Source organism: Mastigoproctus giganteus, chromosome 4 (genome assembly GCF_048544385.1).
Source record: "Mastigoproctus giganteus isolate SK-2022 chromosome 4, ASM4854438v1, whole genome shotgun sequence".
Taxonomy (NCBI): domain Eukaryota; kingdom Metazoa; phylum Arthropoda; class Arachnida; order Uropygi; family Thelyphonidae; genus Mastigoproctus; species Mastigoproctus giganteus.
The window spans coordinates 147,156,229-147,171,511 of NC_143578.1; the positions used below are offsets into that span (position 1 = coordinate 147,156,229).

Consider the following 15,283-nt stretch of genomic DNA (forward strand, 5'->3'; position numbering starts at 1 on the left):
CAGTGGACCAATCTGATTCATCCCTTTCCTTCTTGAGTTTAAATAGGTAAAGAACTCTTTTCTGTTTTTCTTTGCATCCTTTGCCAAGGATTTCTCATAATCTGCCTTTGCCTGCCTAATCTCCTTTGTGACTTGGTTACAGACCAACTTATATCTATCATAGGCTTCCACATCACCCATTAATTTGTATGTATCCCATGCATTTTTCTTCTCTGCCATATGTCTCATTAGTTCATCTGACAACCATTTAGGCCTGAACCTTGAACAATATTTCTTGGTTGGTATGTAAAGCCTGGTAGCTTCCAAGATTAGTTCCTTGAATGCTTCCCATTTTGAATTTGCTGTTGGTAACATCATCAGTTGGTCCCACTGTATAGAATTTAAATACTGTCTCAGACCATCATAGTCGCCTTTACGAAAGCAAAAACCCTTCCCTTTACCTCTGATGGTAGTTACCTCCTTGAGTAAATCCCACTTCAGCACACTGTGATCACTGCCACCCAGTGGTTCATTTATCTGCAGATTCCTAATGCATGAAGAATCACTACTGATAATCAGATCAAGAGTATTACTCCCTCTAGTTGCCTCCCGAACATGCTGATGTAGAAAACAATCATCCAATAAATCCACAAAAGCCTTGCTAGTGTGTGAGTGACCAACCCACAAATTCCAGTCAATATCTGGGAAATTAAAATCCCCCATTATAAGACTCTCCGATTTACTTGCCCATTCTATTTCCCTGTACAGTATCTTATTATACTCATCAGAGTCATTAGGCCTATAGCACACTCCTACTCTCAATTTTGATTTACCTATGCTTATGTCACACCAAACTGACTCAACACTGCACTGTCCAGCGATGTCAACTGGCTTCACTTCCTTGGATTTTATGTGTTTTTTAACTAATAGCATAACCCCTCCTCCCTTCCTATCCTGTCTATCCTTTCTGTAGAAGTTGTACTCCCCAAATTCCAGTTCTGCATTCCTTATATCTGTGTGACACCACGTCTCTGATATCCCAACAATATCTGCCTTTGATGTTTTGAGCAATACCTCAAATTCATCAAATTTATTTACTAAACTCCTAGCATTAGTGTACACGCAAGTATACATGCACCTGTTTCTATTCTTAGCTACCCTAACACAACCCATGTGTTTACTTGTACCGCAATGACTTCCAGCAGTCTCTGAAATATCCTGCATCTTGTTTTTCAGGCTTCTGCTCATTCCAATAGAAGCAGTGCAAGAATCTCTTTCACCTCTGCCAGTGGCTACTGTTAATCCATTAGTCTTTGTCTCCCCCCAAGCTAGCAGTTTTCCGACCCACCTAACACTGCCTCGATAGCATCAGCAAATATTCTTGCACCCTTTCTATTTAAGTGTATCCCATCCCTGTAGAAGCAATCTCTTCTGTTAACAAGTACAGTCCAGGCTGAAAAAAATTCTACCCCTTCAGCCTTGCACAATCTTTCCAGGGCCTAATTGATCGACAAGGCTCTCATCATATACTCCCTCCTATCGTGTCTGGGCAGAATTGCAGACACTTTCAAATTCAACCCTACTTCACGGCTTTTTAGCCAGAGAAGCTCAAAGAGAAGAGATTCCAAATTGCCAAGTCTCTGACAGGGAATATCAGAACGGACATATGCACAAGTACCACCTTTGAGGCGAAAGGAATCATACAGCGAATAATTTGGGCATCCGAGATGAGCAGTAGTTGAATCAACCAATAACTGAGATTCTGTCAGAAAAAGAACATGGGGTTTTGGCAGACTGCAAGTGGAAATGGACATTGTTGTGATTAGAATTGAGATCAGGTATATTTGTGAAATGAATTAGGAAGTGCTTGGGAGGTATAGATCTTTTCGCAGATAAGCTTGCTCTATTAGTTTGACAATTCATGGTGTATTCAATAGTAAGAAAAATTGAGTGTGACATGCTGTATGGAGTAATGAAATTTTTGGGTATGGCGTACAAATGGTAAGAATATACCCAGATCCTTGACATAACGTGGCCTCGACAATGCTCCCGCATACACACTACTCGGAGTCCCACCAGTCACTATCTGGCAGAGTAGAGGTAGCAAGATTATACACTAGCTGATCCGGAAGCCTCCTAGAGAGTTACCAATAGGTTTGGTCCTGTGTACTAACTAGCAGCCGGCCTGCGAGCACCGTTTTAGAGCTGTACCCTCGAAATGTAAGGAATGGTAACGTCCCAGCTAAAACCTGTAAAGCAGGTGTTGAAACCGTTCGACAAATCTTCAAAATGCAAAGTAACGTTGTACACTGGATTGATATCAATTTTGATTGAAATTTTACAGACCCTATGGAACCAAGCGCCAGCAGCATAGGCAACCATAGGAGAAACACAGAGTTATAGATCTTCTTAAAGATCTACTAGAAAGACCCCATTCAGTTCTTGACACTCTGACAACAGTGCCGGTGAAATTTCTAATCTTAATTAGCAGATTGGATAAATGAGGGAGAAATTTTAACCTAATGTCAATAGTTATTCACAAAAGTTTATTTTCCGTTAGTAGAGGTATTTGTTTATTGTTTATTTTAACTCTTGGTGGTCGACGAACGTCCAATTTAGAGCCAAGGACCATATGTTGTCTTGGTAGGACTAATTTTTAATTTATTTTCAACTGTCCATAGTTGAAGATCAGATAAAACTTTCTTAGCAGATATTTCAATTGAATATCTTGAATTTCAACTAACAAGGACAGTTAAATCATCAGTATATGCAATGATCTTCACGTTGTCAATCCAACCTTTCCAAACAAAGTTCCAGAAATGTGGTCCCAACTCATTCGATCAGTGACACACGAACGTTTGGCAATAACGACACGTTGTGTCGTGATGGCCAAATTGCTTTCCAGGTATTCGCGTATACTTCGTATCCGTGAACACCTGATAATTTTCATGTAAACGTGTATACTCGTGTATACCCACGCACTCCGGTAGGGGAAACAAACACTCTACAAGGTAAACACGATTCAATTAAATTAACAACAATCATTTAAAGTTGGCTACAGCGGTATCACATATTTCTCTTTGCATTTACCCAGAAATAATAAGGAAGAAAGCCTTAACTTATGTAACCATTATTGAGAAATTTTAAAAAAATCACTGTAATTAGTTAAATCAAAATCTTGGTTACCTAATAAAGTATACAATTCCCTAATTTCACTAGATCATGAGAGATGTTAGTATTACAAATTCCAATTTGTAATACTAACACCTCTCATGATCTAGTGAGAGTGATTAGTATTACAAATTCCAATTTGTAATACTAACATCTCTCATCTATCAAAAATGAAGGAAGAAAATTATACGCAAAAATACGACATAAAAGAAAGAAAAGGAGAAAATATTCCAAACTTACCAAGTGGACATCTCCTCTCTCCATAAGTAGTTGATGGCTTTTCAAACGTGGAAAAATTATTACTTGAAGAAGAATAATCATCTGAACTCAAGAAGCAGCGGTTTTCTGTATAGTGGAATGATCGACAATTAAAGGAGCTCTCGCTATCACATTGTGTTCTGCAGTCTTCAGCAGAAACCGCAAACTGTAAGACCTCTGGAGTAACCACGGAGAGGTTGTGTCGCAGATCGTAGTGACATGATGAAGGGACTGCAGAATAATAAACAGAATTATTAGGCAGTCAATCATCGTGAAGACGAGCATAAATGTTTAGTAGGAAATCTTTATTGCAATAATAATAATGATAATACAATTCGATGGATTGTAATGTTGCCCTTCACGGCCACAGGCCAGGGGTTAACAGTAATAATACAATATAAATAGGGAGCATTGATATATAAAGCATAGGAAATGCATATGTGATAGTACAAGTCAAAACTCCAAGTATCATACAGTTATTTACAATACAATATATAAAGAAGATATTGGCGGAAACAAATAATTTTATATACAATAATAATATAAACAGGCAACGTTCTTTTCACTGAACAGCAGTTCAGTCCATCATTACTAACTGTCATACTGAAAAGTTAGTATGCCGTCTTCACATCAGGTGGTATTGATGGCTTGCAGCATTAAGACGAGCTTCGAGGAGAAGGAACAGGGACAGGGAAGTACAATTCAAGGATGCGACGTCTGTATTGCCTGTCAGAAGCGAACTTATTAAGGTCAGCATCCAAGGACTAGGCACATGAAAGTAGCTGAAAAGGCAGGAACCTATCGGATAGGTGGAGACGACTGAGATGTGGGCATAGAGTTGGAGTCGCTCTGAGGGAAGGCTGAGGGGCTCTCCATGAGCACAAGTCCCAGAATGACGGTGCCGAAATCTCGCCAACCATCATTTTGATAGTCGTGGTAAAACGTTTCACCCTAATCAGGGTGGGGACCCTGTGAATTTGAATCAAGCTGGCCATTTCAGTTGTCCTTAGCTGTGGAGGAAGTTTATGTTTGTTTATGGCCCATTTTAAGAGCCAAAACTCTGCAGAAAAAAGTGGCCTGATTGTGCTAGTGGCAGCTGATGTCCATACCTCTGCAGCATATAAAAGCGGAGTATACAGTGGTTTTTATATTTTTTCTAGTAGTTGTCACTTCATTGATATAATGTAGATGCTGTTTGGCAGTCCATCGGAGTGAAGCTGCCAGGGTGAGGAGCTTGTCTATGTGGTAACTGAAGCAGAGTTTAGGATCAAACACAACCCCGAGATCAGTATGCTTATTGACGATGGGAATTGCAGAATTACACAGAATGGGCTGAATATAAAAAGGCGTTTCTTTAAATATAATATCATAAATTCAGATTTTTATGAGTTTATTTTTAATCCGAACTGGTTGAGGTAGTTTTCAATTTCCGCCAGTGTATTATTAATTGATTCTGTTATCATGAGAAGATCATCGTATGGAGAAATCGGTGTGAGGAGCTTTATATCATCTGCATAACATAAGATATCATACCTGGACTCAACAAGTGGAAAGATAAGGGCTGTGAACAAGAGTCTAGATAAAACACCACCCTCTGGCAGGCCTGAAGAGATACTTCGCTCGTATGCCCATGAACAGTAAGCTGGATTATTTTGTTTTGAAGGAGTGACGTGAGGAACTGCAGAATGTCTCCCTTGATCTGGTAATGGTCTGAAAGTAGCTTCACCATTGCAGGAACGTTTATACAGTCAAAAGTTGCTTCAAGGTCTACATAGGTGACTGCAAGCTCTGCTTGGGAATCAAACGCAGAGAGGATAAAGCTGGTGGTGGCTATGAGTTTAGTCACAGTGGATCTATGCGGAAGGGAGTAATGGATTTGAGGAGGCTGTAGTAAAGGATGCAAAAAAACAACCTGACACAGTATCGGCAAATCACACTATCCACCTTTAATACACCACAGAGGATTTAGATTTTGTTACAAAAATAGACCATCCGTTGACCGACGGAAACTTTCCGATATCTATCCAGCAACCATCCTTCCTCGGTTTAAATTTATGCCTCACTCATGTGTGTAGTCTGATCAAGAGGAAGGATTTCCTCTTGCCCAGACAAACTTGCTCAAGAAGAATTACCAGCATTCAGCTTGCTCAATCCATTCAAAGCCTTAAAAACCTCATCAGATCTCTTCACAGGTGCCTAGTCTCGAGGCAACTGTGACGCTTTTTCCTGATGACAAAGCCCTTTTTTAACTCTCGCTAATCAAGTTGCTCTTTTTTCCACTCGTTCCAAAAGATTCAGCGTCCCTCCACAAATGAGGCTTCCCATTCTCTGTATGCAGCACTCAAGACGTGGCCTGACCATTGCCTTATACAATAGGATGAAGTGATATCTTCTAGCAAAATTCCTGTATATCTTTGGCAAAATCCATTGTTGTCTGCAGTGCTTAAAGAACTTCATATCTTACTGCAAAATTACCAAAGACCTTTTTCATTATCCACTACCTTGAGTGATGCCGCACAGTTGTAGGGTAATATGTGATTACTACTCCTACGAATTATCTTTCATTTGCCGATATTAACCTTCAATTGCTACTTCTCAATTCATCTACCTAATTTCTTTATACCTTTTTGCAATAGCAAACCCTAATTAGAGGGATAGCCAGCCTGCTAACCTTCATATCATCTGCAAACTTAGACATTAAGACGGACATCACTTCATCAATATCATTAATGAAATAGAAAGGATCAATGGGCCCTAGGGTATTCAGGTAATAAGATTAGACTGAGAAGAACAATGCTAATTGATACATACTCTCTGTCGGCTCCAGCTAAACAGTGCGTCTATCTAAAGTAGCAACTTGCACTTAATACCACAGTATTCCTTTTATGTCTAACGTTATCAACAATTTTTCTGAAATCTAAGTATATAATGTCATAACCCCAGGAACTCAAACTGCTGAGCATGATCATGGCACGCCCTGAGCTGGTTATCATCATTCTTCTCTTTCTTGGTGATTACTTACTCTCTCTCTCTCTCTCTCTCTCTCTCTCTCTCTCTCAGGCTTAGTCGGAAATTTCTTTTGGCTGGTGCAGCATAAGTTTCAAGCTTCCTCGCACTATATGGCTAATAATAAATTATTTTTTGCTTCCAGTTCCTTGGTTATAGTAGTATTCAATCATATTGGTCGACAAGATGTCCCCACAAATCTATGCTGCGAATGAAGTACACTGGTATGCAAAATTTAAGAACCAGTCAGGTTTTCACCTGTAGCTTCTCATAGGAATGGCCTGGATATGGGAAAAGCATACCAAAGGAACTTCGTGAGGTACAGAAATGATGAAGGAAACAATACCGCTATGTTGCCATTATTCAAAAATGGCAACATAGCGCTGGCTGCTATGATACAGATGCATCACTGCCAAAGATGGGACAAAGGGAATCCATTATGGCCTCCATTATAGAATCCACTACCTGGGCCGAAGCCCATCCGTGGCTAATTTCTAAAATGGGAAATTAAGTCTTAACTTGAATTCTAATTTTGTTAATTTAAAGAACGAACGAAAAACATATAACTATAAGTATCACTTGACACTTTGCCTCGTGCAAGAAAAATTCATATAGAATTAATTCCATCAATTTTAATGGCACGAGTTTCCATCAATGCCACTGGGAGACGTGCCACCACTATCTAACATAATCCTTTCCTTCTTGTGAAAACCTTTTTGACAAAATTATTAAAGTAAGTAAAAAAGCGTTTATCACTGAACATAATATGGAGGATCTCTCTCTCCAGGAAGCCAATAGAGAGTTCTAATTCATTTCTTATATCATCATATAAGCTACAATTTAACATCACATTCTCAGAAGTCTCATATTCCCCGCATAAGCACAGTCCAGTATCTCTAAGACCAAGCTGACATAGTTTCGGAGCTAAACCATGCCCTGTCATTAAAAACATTACTTCTAATCCAAATTGCAACCAGACTTTCTTTTTTGGATCAACTATGTCAATTTTTGGTAGAAATAAAAATGTCTGCCTTCCTTTATCGGACTTCTCCCAGTTTTCTTGCCACTTTACTTTTATTTCTTCCAAAAACCTTTTCTTCTCTAATTTTACATCTTCTTTAGAATATTCCTTATTCACCTCCGGACATGCACTTATGCCGAGAACAGTTTTCCTTATATTTCGTTTAGTACAATATACCAGACCTGCTATTAAGATTTCATACTGTACAGGCATTCTTCCTGATACCACCTGCAAGGCATCCGTGGACACTGTCCGACATGCCCTCGTGACCCCTAACAAAGCAAACCTTTGAGCCTGTGTCAGGTATTTTTGAATAATTACTTTATCTACTCTCTGCACCCAAGCTCCAGCACCATAACATATTATTGGTACAAATAGACATTCATATAATGCATTGAGGGCTCTACCCTTAATGCCTCATTCTTTCCTAATTACCCGCCGGAGCTTGGCATACAGAGTTCTTATCTTAGTATTTAGATATTTAACATGTTCTGTATAAAACAGACGTTCCTCAATCATTGAACCCAAATTCTTTGTCATTCTGGCATATCGGCGGTTTAGCCTTACATTGGGAGCTCTATTCCTGCTCAATCTACCCTTTAACAGCATCTGGACAGTTTTTTCTTTTGAAATCTGGAGCTTATGTTCTGTTGTCCACTTATCCAATTCCATTAAGACTTCCTCTGCCTTACTCTCTAAATATGATCTAGTATTCCCTTGAATTAAAATAACTAAATCGTCTGCGTATGCAATTCTTGTTACACCAGATAATTCCGAGTTTAAATATTCATCGAACATCATATTCCAAGTAAAGGGGCCAATCACCGAACCTTGAGGACAACCTCTAGTAATTCTTTTTATATTATATTTATATTTATTTCTAACAACTACTTCTCTATCCCAAAAATAATCTTCAAAAACATAGTATAAAGTAGTATTACCTATTTTCTTAATCCTAGACAGGATGCTCCTCCAGCAAAGATGGTCAAATGCTCCCCTAAAATCCACAAAGATTCCTAGCACGTACCTTTCATAGCTCATTTCTACAGTCTGCATCATTTTATAAATAGCGTCTTCAGTCGAAATTCCTTTTTTAAAACCATATTGGCTGACTGAAGTCATATTTTTATATTCTTCCTTCATCATTAGACGATTAATGCAGATCCTTTCATACGTTTTTCCAATAACTGATAAAAGAGCTATAGGCCTGTACTACTTAGTTTCATTTAGCATCCTATCTAAACCTTTAATTAATACCTTAATACGAGCACTTTTCCACTCCGCCGGAAAAGCACCCTCCTCCAGGCATTTATGAAATACTGCTTGTTCTATTTCATAATATGAAAATTTTTCTTCTTGTGTAACTTCACCTATCTGATTTCTATTTAGTCTTAGATCATATTCATCATCTTCCGGAAAGAGATCCTCCAATATTTTGCCCACAGAATCCTCCCAATTAAGCATTTGCGCACACCCTTCACCAATAGTACAGGTAATCTCTGAAAAATCCTTTTTGTTAGTAATAATTCTAAATATAGAATTCCAGGGATCTCTGGTTCCCTGTTCGCTTACATACTTTTTCCACATTGACTCTTTGGTTTTGCTGACAGCCTTGACATAACTTTTCCTATTATTCTTATACAGTTCTTTATATACAGCACATAATTCTACATCACCACATCTTCTAACTTGCTGAAATTTTCTTCTACTGTCAAAAGTTAATTTCCTTAAACTGGCTAGTTCTGCATTCCACCAAAACACTTTTCTATTTACACTTTGTCTCATTTTCATACTTTCGGCACAAGCCTTATTTAATATCACAGACTAGATGACTTAATACTGACTTAATATTGACTAGATGTCATATTATCCCAGTCTATTTCATGAACACAATTCAGAAATACCTCATCAAACGTAGGCCACGCTGCACTTTTATCAAGATATCTATCCATATCATTATAATGTATTCTTATACAATCATCATTATTATACTCAAAAGAGATGCAATTGTGATCACTGGTTGTGGAGTTTTCATGGACTTGCAAGTCTTTGATTTTTCCCACAATTGAATTAGTTGCCATAGTCAAATCTATAAATGACTGCCCATGAACCGTGGAATAAGTCGGAACATGACCAGCAGTATTTAGCACTTCCATAACTGAGGTAGCCAAGAACTCCTCTAGCAGGTGACCTCTATCATCGGATACTTCGCCACCCCAGAGCGGAGAACAGGCATTAGAATCCATTGCTACAATCACCTTGCAAGAACCAATCATGCTATACATTTTATCAAGATATTCAAGATATTCTTCTATACCAACGGTTGACAATATAAATATTCTTCTATACCAAGATGGTTGACAATATATAGTAACAACATATAATTTTCCAAAACTCCCTTGTAATTCACAACACAAGTAATTTTCATTACTTAAAACCAAAACCTTAGTAACCACAATATCCTTTTCTTTAACTACAATTGCGGTCTTTGGATTTTTTCCACAAGAGATTGTCCTATACCTTAATGGGTACCCTGTTTACTTTCCCATTTAGCACGTATGGCTCCTGCAAGAGAGCAACGGAAACTTCTTTCTCCTATATAATTTTGTTTACCTGTAGAGCAACGGCTTTAGCCTTTTGTGCATTAAGTTGCAGTAATTTTGAAACTTTACCCATAGACAATTTTCTTTTTATAAATTTCCATAGCTTTTTTATACTCTGGGCATTTCTTATCCACAGCTGCATGAGCAGCATTTTCATTTTTACCTTTACAACTACAACATATAGGCAATGATCCACGATCTGGACAATCTTTATATACGTGTCCTTTTGAACAATGACCACACCTTGCATCTCTTTTGCAATATTTCGCAACGTGGCCATAAGCTAGACATCTATAACATTGAGTTACAGAGTAAATTTCCTTATATCTATGTGCCATCCATCTGATGAACAACCTACTCTTATCTTTAAACGTTTTCCACAGTTTTGGTGTTATCTGCAAAACCCAGTTATTTAACTGTGTATTTTTATTCTTATTGACAGTAAGAATTTAAACACAACTCTTAAACTCAACTTCACTAATATTACATTCTTTAAAGTTTTTATACCATAGTTGTTGCATAAGTTCATCCTTTTCTATTTCTTGTTCAACATCAAAAAGAACTATTTTTGGATGTATCGGCCTTGGAATTATATATTTCAGACCCAAGTCCTAAATCTTGGAGCACGCTTTTAATTTTGCAAGATCATCGTTTGTTTCCGCTTCCACAAGCACACACCTATCTCTTATAGGTTTTAAATTCCTGACTTTTACATTTGACAACATCGGTCTAACCTGGTTTAAGATATCTGTTTTTATTTCTTCACTTGTTTTATACTTTTCTGTCGCCGCTTTAATAATCATTATCTTTGGCACAGCGTCTTGAATATTGCTTTTAACTACAGAAGAGTAACTTTGTTTATCTTGTTTTTCTTTATTTTTCAATCTGTCCTTTAAAATAGTATTTTTCGGATACACTTCCTGTGCTTTCTTTTCCAGTTTATCCCACTTGTCCAATATAATTCGTAAAGCAGCATGTGGAATTTTACTCTGTGCATCCCACAGATACGTCTGTAACTCTTCTCTTACATTTCGAATATAATCAAAACTTTCTGTTTCTAATTTATCCCCAGTGCTTTCTTCTTTACGCTTTCTTTTCTTTCTTTTCTCACCTTCACTTAGTTCTATCCTTTCATGAGCTTTTTTCGTTTTCATTTTCTTTTTAGAATGTTTTTGCGTTTCCTGCACCGTCTCTGGTAACGATGATGACCTAGTCTTAACTGGGGTTCTTTGCAACGTCTTTCCACAAAAAAGATCTAATTCTGTCAGTTCTTGGGCCTGTGACAACACATCCATTCCTATCTCGTGCTTTTCATCTCTGTCATGTCACTCACGACTGTCAGCAATTCCTTGTCTTCCATAGATATTAAGTCTTCTTCACTTGATGAAGACATTTTAATATATATAATAAAACTGTTCTATTTACAACTAAAAACTGAAAATCAAAAAGGATAATCAGTAAATATTTACAATATATACACAAGTTGTAAGCGAACAGAGAGCCGTTAATCCAGTTGCCAAAATGGAAAATTAAAATTACACTTAGAAAATCTATTCAAATAAGTGTGTCTAAAATCGCTTCGCCCAAGTTAAACAGACGAATTTCCCAGAGGCCAGTCCACTTAACAATGTTAGTGCCTTTACCAAGGCAAATTCCACTGCTCGAAAGCACGGAAATGCTCACTTGACTGCCAAAAAATAAGGGCACGGAAATGCTCTTATACACCTCAAGAGGAGAAAAATTCAAAAAGCCTCCTCTTGAGTCAAACTAAACAAATTAACAAGAACCTCTTCCCCTTTTTCTGGCTCAACTTGGCCAGGCAGGGGATTCACCCCTACCTGCCCACCCCGGGCCACGAGGAGGTGTGAGCCTGGGCGCTAGCTTTCAGCCTCTGACAATAAATACACAAGTGATCTCACACGAGTGTTTAGCACTTTACTATACAGTAAATTTCAACAATTGCCCAAGCGTCGCCCCCGGGGCTGGGACAAAGGGAAGAGGTAGTCCTCAGTAGGAAATATGGCCACCCCTAATGTCGATGCAGGCTTTGCACCGTCCATTCCTCTGTCAGCGCCATCTTCAGCCGGTGAACATTTTTCTGATGGGTGTGAACATGCTGCTAGGCGTTTCCCCAGATCGTCTGTTTTGTGCTCAATGGGATTTATATTGGAAGAACGGGCAGGCCAATCCATACGAACAATGTCCTCACTTTCCAAAAGCATATCAACAGCTGCAGTGCGATGGGGTGTGGCGTTATCATCCATAAACATGAACTCGTGGCCGATGGTACCTCGGAACAGACGCACATGGGGAAGAATTACCTCAGTACAGTAGCGTGCACCGATTACAGTACCGCCTTCCAGTATCTGGAGTTGTGTACGTCCATCCATGATAATTCCTCCCCAGACGAGAACACCTCGACAGCCATATCGATCCCTTTCAGTGATGTTTGCGGGGTGATACCGTGTGCCAACCTCTCGCCAGATTAGCTGACGTCCAGAATCGCTGCTGAGACTGAATCTACTCTCATCAGTTAAGAGTACCTTAAGTAAAGATTTTGTGGTTGTAACTTTTAGAAATAGTGTTGGTCCTTACGTTTTGCACACTACTATATAACTGCACTGCTTTCTAAATAGTCCTGCATTACTTCTTTAACCAGTGACGCCATTATTTTCCATGTAACAGAAAATAAGCTAACAGGTCTGTAATTACTGTCACCCTTGGACATCCCCTTTTCGAATTGGTAGGAGAGTAATTTTCACATCTCCAACCCACAAAATATCCCTGAATCTAAGGATATTTGCATAAATATGGCTTTCAATGAGCATAGTTCTAGCTTTTAAAATTTTTAAGTTAAAAAATAACACTAGCAAATAATCTATAAATTTGAAATTATAATATGTATAATCTTAAAATTTATGTTAAGAAATGATGTTAGCAAATGCACAAGGCTATGCCTCTCTGACTTCTTCTTCAGTGTTCGGGCTTGTGCTACAGTAGCGGACAAAGGAACTGCATCGCCTTAAAAAAAGTAGCATTTGAGTGAAACGTATGAGATATTGTTTGATTACAGTCGTTTTGTTTGTCGCAAAGCAAAGGTATTGCGAAGATAACGCTTCTATTGCATCCGACAGTATTTGCAAGGCAGTAATTGCAAGGTATTGCATCAGCTGTTTCTATAAATACGGCGTTTGAGGGTATACACGCTCATTAGTGTCCTGTTTTGCGGAGGTAGAAGCATGACTCCATATATTCAGTTGACACCAAGAAAAAAAAAAGTGTAGCTCTTGCTCTGTCCCCGGAAGGGGACAGAGCAAGAGCCACACTTTGTGGCCACCTGCCAACAGTATCCCTCGTGCTGAAATTAAAGCATCAAACCGGTGATGTGAAGAGAAGTCCTGAATCAGGCCGTAAGAGAGTCACTACGCCTTCCCAAGTTCGATATTTGAAACAGCTATGCCTTAGTAATCGCCATTATAGCCCTCCTGATCTAAAACTGGACTTTGAAATGGCCTCTGGTGTTCAAACAAGTGCGCGAACTATCCAAAGACGGCTTTCGGAATGTGATCTGCATTCCTATCAGCCCAAGAAGAAGCCTTTGTTGACCCAACAAATGAGGAAGAGGCGACTTGTTTTTTGGGCTAAAAACCATGTTTTATGGACAAAAGAACAATGGGTCATTGTCATCTTTTCTGACGAATCGAAATTCAACCTGCGTGGCTCGGATGGGAAGCAATATGTCAGAAGACGAATATCGGAGGTATACTATCCTGACTGCATAACACCGACTGTAAAGTTCCCCACTGGTCAGATGGTCTGGGGATGCATAACAAGCAAAGTGGTGGGGCGAATTGAGTTTATTAATGGAACGGTGAATGCAGAAACCTACATTGCTATCTTTGAGGAGTGCCTGAAACCTGTTATTAGGGATCACCACACAGACATCCAAAACTGCATTTTTCAACAGGACTTAGCACCTTGCCACAGTAAAATTGGTAAGTTTTATGTTATTTAGATTTAATGATGAAATGAATTTAATGAATGTCTTCTTGTTTCACAAGGCTTAAAATACTTACACCTATGTTTCCCTCCTTTTTCTCCCTTAAGGTGCACTCATACCTTAGAAATGTTAGCATTACAGTGTTTGACTGACCCGGCAACAGTCACATTTGAACTCTATTGAAATTGCTGGTACATAATGTCATCCAAAATTGCTCAGAAGAAGCCAAAAAGTAAGATTCAGCTGCAAGAGATTCAGCTGTAAGGATATGGTACGATGAAATTGGGCAACCGTATATCTAGAAGTTGATTAACTCTAGGCCAGATCGTTGCAAGGCTGTAATTGCAGCTCGAGGAGGAGGAACAACAAAATATTGAGGACTTATTTTTCTGATTTACAGTACATAATATTATTATGTAAACTTGTCATTTCAGTGTGTACACGTAAATGCAATAGAATGTATGTTTAGTTGTCATGATTGCCATTTGCATGATTTCTCATATTTCCATTAATTACGCATTTTACCCTTTGGGAAGATATTTATGGCAATTAGGTATATCAGATGGAGTCTTTTTATTGGGTTTCATTCACAGAGATATATATCCGATCTAACAAATGCATTTCGAACATTTCTGAAACCCACAATGCAGTGGAAAACACATCATTTCCAAAATTAACAAGTGATGCAGTTTTTTGTCCGCCACTGTACTTTGTGTTTCACTTCTGCATAGCTCCGAGCCCAGGTTCCTTTAGAATTGTATTTATGATGGTGTTTCTTGGTCTTCCTTGCTTTCTTTTTTCTGATATATTGCCCTCTAGCACGTTCAGTAACATCCCTTTATGCCTCATGGTGTGTCCGATCCATTGTAGCCGTTGTCTTCTAATTCTTCTTAGCAATTCTCTTTCCCCTCCTACGTGTTGTAAAACTACGTTATTACTCTTCTTTTTCTGTCCAGCTAGTCTTTTCCATTCTCCACCAGCACCACATTTCAAGCGCTTCTAGTTTTTTTCAATTTGGTTTTATTCAGTGTTCATGTCTCTGCTCAATACTTGGTTTTGTTTAGTGTTTTTTGACATTTGGTCAAGTGTATGAAAACATACACTTGACCAAATGTATGTTTTCATAATTCCTTTTCTTAGATCTAGTGATATATCTCTTTGGCTTAGTAAAGAGATTTTACCTATAAATGCTTGTTTTTTCATTGCTATTATTGAACCGATTTCCTTGTAGCAAGATGCATCTGG

At 38.5% G+C, this 15,283-nt stretch overlaps 1 protein-coding gene across 1 annotated transcript in view; it reads right to left on the reverse strand.

Annotated features, from left to right (window-relative positions):
* Window positions 1-15,283, reverse strand: part of LOC150087119 (uncharacterized) — a 447,878-nt gene that overhangs the window by 417,241 nt on the left and 15,354 nt on the right. Inside the window, exon 4 of the mRNA XM_090372381.1 lies at window positions 3,391-3,639. Coding sequence (XP_090228507.1) covers window positions 3,391-3,639 — 249 coding nt within the window. The remainder of the gene's footprint in view (window positions 1-3,390; window positions 3,640-15,283) is intronic.